Source organism: Cucumis melo, chromosome 3, assembly GCF_025177605.1.
Source record: "Cucumis melo cultivar AY chromosome 3, USDA_Cmelo_AY_1.0, whole genome shotgun sequence".
NCBI classification, from domain to species: domain Eukaryota; kingdom Viridiplantae; phylum Streptophyta; class Magnoliopsida; order Cucurbitales; family Cucurbitaceae; genus Cucumis; species Cucumis melo.
Window position 1 is genome coordinate 25,128,089 of NC_066859.1, and position 6,000 is coordinate 25,134,088.

At 30.1% G+C, this 6,000-nt stretch overlaps 1 protein-coding gene across 1 annotated transcript; it reads right to left on the minus strand.

Moving 5' to 3' along the window:
- Positions 1–1,235: 1,235 nt before the first annotated feature.
- On the minus strand, positions 1,236–2,618 carry LOC103488517 (protein BIG GRAIN 1-like A). Its single transcript, XM_008447306.3, has one exon. It carries the CDS (start codon positions 2,538–2,540, stop codon positions 1,350–1,352), a length of 1,191 nt encoding a protein of 396 aa, XP_008445528.2. The 5' UTR covers positions 2,541–2,618; the 3' UTR covers positions 1,236–1,349.
- Positions 2,619–6,000: the final 3,382 nt, after the last annotated feature.

Sequence of the window (6,000 nt, forward strand, 5' to 3'; positions counted from 1 at the left end):
TTGTATTGTTGGTTAAATTGTATAGTATGAATATGTGTTAAAATTACGTGTATGTCAATGACCATCATATATGTGGTTTTAATTTCAAACTTCCAATTATATTAAAAAAAATTCAAGAAATGTATCCTTTCTAATTTCCACTTTAATTGAAAAAAGAAAGTATATTTACTCAAATTTGCATTTTATTATTTCTTTTTGATATATTTTCTTTTTAATCTATGATGAAGTTGTTTAATCTTTTGGTAACAAGGAAAAAAAAAGTCATCCAACGATCTCCTAGAAAATATATAGTTGAAATTTAACAAAATTCCAACGAGAACATAGAATCAATTTTGAAAATACAAGGCCTTATCTTAAATTAGGCATAACTTGTCTTTTCTTTTCAATATTATTTTAAAAAGTGTGTTTAAAGTTCGTAGATTTTAGATACATGCATATAAAACAAGAAAATCGTACTCAAAATAAGAGGATCGGCACAAGGAGTCTACGTGGTTTTATTAATAACAGTACGCCATTTACCTCCAACTGCAAAAAAATTTATTAAAGAAAAATATCACAAATACTAATTTCAAAGGCAACTCTAAGCTAGTGTTTACAACACACCATTTTGAGTCTTTAGGCCAAACTAAAAAATAATGTCTCAAAACTAAAGTGTTCAAACTTCTAAACTACTTAAAATAGAAAGAAAGAAAACACAAACAGATGAGAAGAACACAATAGGAATGGATTGTAAAGTATTTAATGAGGTGGAGATGCTAACGCAATGTTGAAGTAAGTGAGAGTCCAAGTTGAGGGAGTCCAATTCCAGAGGAAGAAAAAAAGGAAAGAAAAGCACATTAAAGCTTTATTATTCTCTTGATGATCACTTTCTCTATTCCCATGGCTTAATAGATCTCTCTTTTTCTCCCTTTTTCTTTCAACTCTCTCTCTCATTTTGCTTCTGATTACGATCTCGAATCTTTCTTTCTTTCTTTTTCTTTCTTTCCTTCTTTCTTTCTTTTCATGTTTCTCCCTCTCTTCTTAACGCATCCCCATTTCTCCCTTTTCTTTCCCCTTCAATTTCTACAATTTTTAATGGATCGATCTTCACTTTCCCCCCCAAAAAAAAGAAAAAGAAAAGAAAAGAAAAAAACCATCCTTAGTTATTTGGACATTTTAATACGAAACTAAACGAACCAAAATATATATCAAAATGAGTGACAGTGATCGGTGTCCGTAATATCCATTCATCAAGATTTTGAGAAAAATGTGTAGTGACATTGGCATTGAACAAACTTGAATGGTTTTCGAGTTACAAAATTAAAGATATAATTAACACACAAAATTAATCCGAATCTAACTAAACACTATTACAGTAATAACCCCTTTGAAATTGCACGATTTTTCTCAACGTGAGTTGTTTCATACACTGGGAGTTCTTCGCTGAACCGTCGTTGGCCGATCATTTCCAGATGTTCCAATTCGAAAAGATCCGAACTTGAACAGCTAGCATTGTCGTCATCGTCGTCGTAGTTGTTGTTTTGGGTGTTGCTGTTTAAGTTCTTTATAAGCTCTCTGGCTGCAGCTTCTACTTTTCTGCTGTTCTCTGTGAGTTGGGATTTTAATTCTTTTTCCGCTGATTTTCCAATCGGTGAGCGGCCGATTTTCCAGGCGGTGGGAATTGATACCGGCATTAGATTCGATCCATCTTCTTCGTAAAGACATTTGTGGCCGTAGGGTCTGCAATCTTCGTCGAAGATTACGCTAACTGGGCAAAAACGAACTGATCTTTTTGTGTTATTTCCTTTTGAAGAAGCAGAGCTTTTGCTTAGACACGATCTTGCAAATGAGGAAGCTGATGAACATGTGGATTCTTCCCCTGTTTTAACTTTTGTTTCTGTTGTTGTCGTGTTCTTCGACTTTCGGGTGTTTCCGGCGGTGAAGAGGGAGTTAATTAATCCGGCGAGTCGAACCCCTGGTGAAATTGGTTGCTTCACTTTCTTCGTACCACTTGATTTTGACTTGGAAAATTCGTCTAACACTTTGCGGTCATTTTTTCCCTGAAACTGAATCTTCTTTCTCTCTGTTTCCGCCGGACGGACACAGGCACCAGTGCGAATTACCTTGAGTCTTGAGGAGGCAAAACAGGATGATGGGGTTAAGGATCTGGTTGCGAACACTGATTCAGTGTCGGAAGAAGAGAAACCGCCGGAGCTGGAATCGGAAGAACTGGAAGTTGAGGTGAAAAACAGAGTATCGCGATCGTGGTCGAAATCGTGAGGCGTTTTCCTGTAGCGTTCTTGTTTACTATAAACGTTGGCCTTTTCGCTGACTTTCTTTTCCATCCATTTCTCTATCATGCAAGCTCGCCGGAGATTCGCCATTTCTTGGTCTTCAAAAGCTCTGGTTTTAATCTGTTTCTTCACCGTCGGCATTTCTCTGTAGAACTTCGTCTCTCCCGTGGGTTTTTTCTCTCCGTCGTCGATGGATCGGTAGATTTCGTCAAGAAGAGTGGAGGAAAAAGATGGGTTTTTGTGTTCGTAGTAATCCCACTTCTTCATCGTTAAATTACTACAAATTGCAACCTCTGTTTTGTTTTTGAGACAGAACTTCTTTAGAGAGAGAGAGAGATGAAATGGCACGAGTTGAAGATGAAGGGGGCGGGGAGATGAGTTATATAGAGGGTGGTTGAGGGCGTGGAGTGTACGTGGCAATTGAATTCACTTTTTTCGTGTTCCGAAAATGTCCCTCCGTAATTCGAATTTGGAGCCGTTGATTCTGTTGAATTGGATGGGGAGGAAAAGGATCGGTAAGCGTTAAGTATTTGCTGCGGAAATATATACAATTGCATTCGTACCAACAACGGTTATCGTAAATATCACTCACATCATTGGTTTATGCCACTTTTTTTTTTTTTTTTTTTTTTTTTACCAAAATTAGATGCCCACTCATTTTAAATATGTATATATATTATACTCTATATGATAAATTTAATACTAATTATGTTATGTTCATCTCACTTGAAAATAAATTAAAATATTATATTTAGATATTTCTTTTAGTTATAGATGTAACTTAGTTATTGTTGGTTTTTTGTTTAGTATAAAAAGTAGAGATAAAATATTGATTACTACAATGGTAGAATTGATCAACTTTGAACGCATGTGATTAGCTATCTCAAAAAGAGAAAGAGAAAAAAAAAATCATGTTACTCCCTTGTATCAGGGTTGGGTATGATTTTAAATTAACTCTTAAACGAATAGTGCATATTTGTTCAAGATCACTTTCCGTCATATTTAAAATCTATTTCGAAATACAGTTTTTTATTACTCAAAATTAATTTAATATTAAAATTTACACTTAAACTTTCATATCATTGTTTGAATTCTATGTAACTAAATGCATTTTAAAATGAATTAAAAATAATAAAATGATTTTAACAATTTAAAAAACATCATAAATAATTAAACAAGAGGTGTGAGATTTAGGATTATTTGTAAAAAAATCTATCTTCAAGACATCTCATTTTCTTTCTCTAGGAATCTGCCAGTTTGGTTGTTACTTTTAACATAGGAAGGATTGTCCTAATTTATTTAATTTTAATCTACGTGGCACCATATTTGATTAATGCAAGTATGCTTTTGTTTTAGGGGATAAAAACATCAAGTTAATGATTTTGTAAACTATAGTGTCAAAGTTGAGCTCTATTGATATTGGTATATAGATGTTCTAATAACAATAGACTTTGCGTGGTTTAAATCCTTCCACTCTAATTTTTCAAAGTTGTCGAATTACAATTTTGTTTTATAAAGTAATTCACGCCTTTTATTTTAAGAGGGTATAAATTATTTTATTTCTATGGACCTCTATTAAGTACTAAAAGTTTTAAAAAACAAGACTGAATTGTTTTAAACTTTATAAATTACATATTTACAAGCTTCGAAATAATCAATTCTATAAATTTCTAGGAAAGAATGTTAAATTATACAAAATATTCCAAAACTTTTTGGTTAGGTTTTAATTATGCCATTAGATTTTGAAAATTTACAATTCTAGGTTGAACTTAGGAATTTTGTTGAAAGCAAATATCGAACTTTAAAATTGTAAAGAAAAAAAATACTTTTTATCTTATAATAGAAAAGATGATCATTTACGTAACTCTTGGTTGCTGGTATTGTAAAGAGAATGTGTCAAAAATATAACATTTGACAAAATATTCACACTTTATAGACAAGTGTAATAGATTTTATCGTTTAGTAGTTTTGTTATATGAAGTGTAAATAGTTTGTCAAATTTTTTTTTATTTTTAACAAAAAAAAACATCGTAATATGAATACACAAGTGTAAATAGTTTGTCACTATTTAATGTTACACATGTTTTCCACTTTTATACATTACAGTGTCACGTTATTTTCATTCTTATTTAAACTAAAAACACCTAGAATACATAAAGTTCAAAAAAGCGAGCGATGAAAATTTTCAAAGCTTTAAAGATAATTAAATAGCGAATTCTAATTCAAAGTTTAATTAAAGAGCGTGTATCTTGCAACGCTTTATATTTTCATGTTTAAATATACATGGTTTAACTACGACTTAAACATAGTTGGCTAATGCTTGGACCTCTAACCCTCCTATGATTAGACAGAACTCTAATTGTATAATATGTCTTAAAGTTACTAACCTATAAATACTAATTGAGTTGCAAAACTTTATATTTGTGGTTTATAGAAATTTTGAGCATTCACATGTAATAAAATATTGTTGATATATTATTATCTTTATAGTACTACTTTTCAGTCGTATGGATACTCAATTGAGTTTAGTTAGTTCGAATTTAATACAATATATAAACGATCATTTTTAAATATAATAAATTGAACGAATGTATTTACTAACACATATATATTGTAAACATTTTAGATTTTATTAGACATTTATAGTTATTCAATGTCTATCAAAAAATCTATCATTTGACTATTAACGGTATATCATTGGTAAAATATAAAATTTTGTTATATATTGTAAATGTTTTAACAAATTTTTTCATTTACGATAATTTCTTGTATATAAATAATGTTTCCTTATAAGAACAGAACAATGAATTTATAAATTAATTTAGATACACTTTATAGTTATAATAATTTGTTAGGTACATAAGCAACTGTTAATGTCTTCCACTGCCCCATTTCCATGGAAAATAACTAATTGAAGACCAATATATAACTATTTATATATTAATAAGACAAGTGCAAAGTGAAGTACAATTCTCAATGATTCATCAAGAGAAAAAGTAGACCCCCCATGCCCCATAGGAAGCTATTGGACTTCAAAATATTTATGGTTGTAATTCTAATATGTTACTTTTGTAGGATAGGCTTTATTTAAATCAGTAATTTTTTAAACATATATATACATACATTACATACACTAAAGTTTTGATTTAAATAAAAGGCTAAAAGGATAGGCTGTTGAGTGGACAAAGGAGATTGAAGTGATAGATAGCAAGGAAGGAATGGTTTGAGTGAAGGTGGATTTTAACCCTGTGGTTAAAGAGAGGCCTTTTCTAAATTTTCAAAATTATAAATTTTAAAACTTTAACCTACGTTCCGGATAACAAGTTGATTGTTGTAATTGGATTACAATAATTAGTATATTAAGTGTATATTATTTTAGTTTGGATCATAAATAATATGTGTTTGAGATGTTAATACTAAATGTAAAATAATAAAGACTATAGGTAGAAAATATTGTAATAATTAATAAAGAGTTTTGACATAATATTTCTGGTAGCAAGAGTTATTTATTATAGTCTTAGTCCTTGTTCTATATGTTTTCTAATATATACTTTAATTTTTTTATTTTTTAATTATCTTCGTCTAATTTTTGTTTTTTAATTTTTTTAGAAAAAATAAAATAATAAAATATTATTATGATTAGATATTATATTAAAGTGTCACGGGTTAGTTTAAGTTTTTTGTCAATTAGTAATTTAAAAATTATCGATATTTGTGAAAATATATC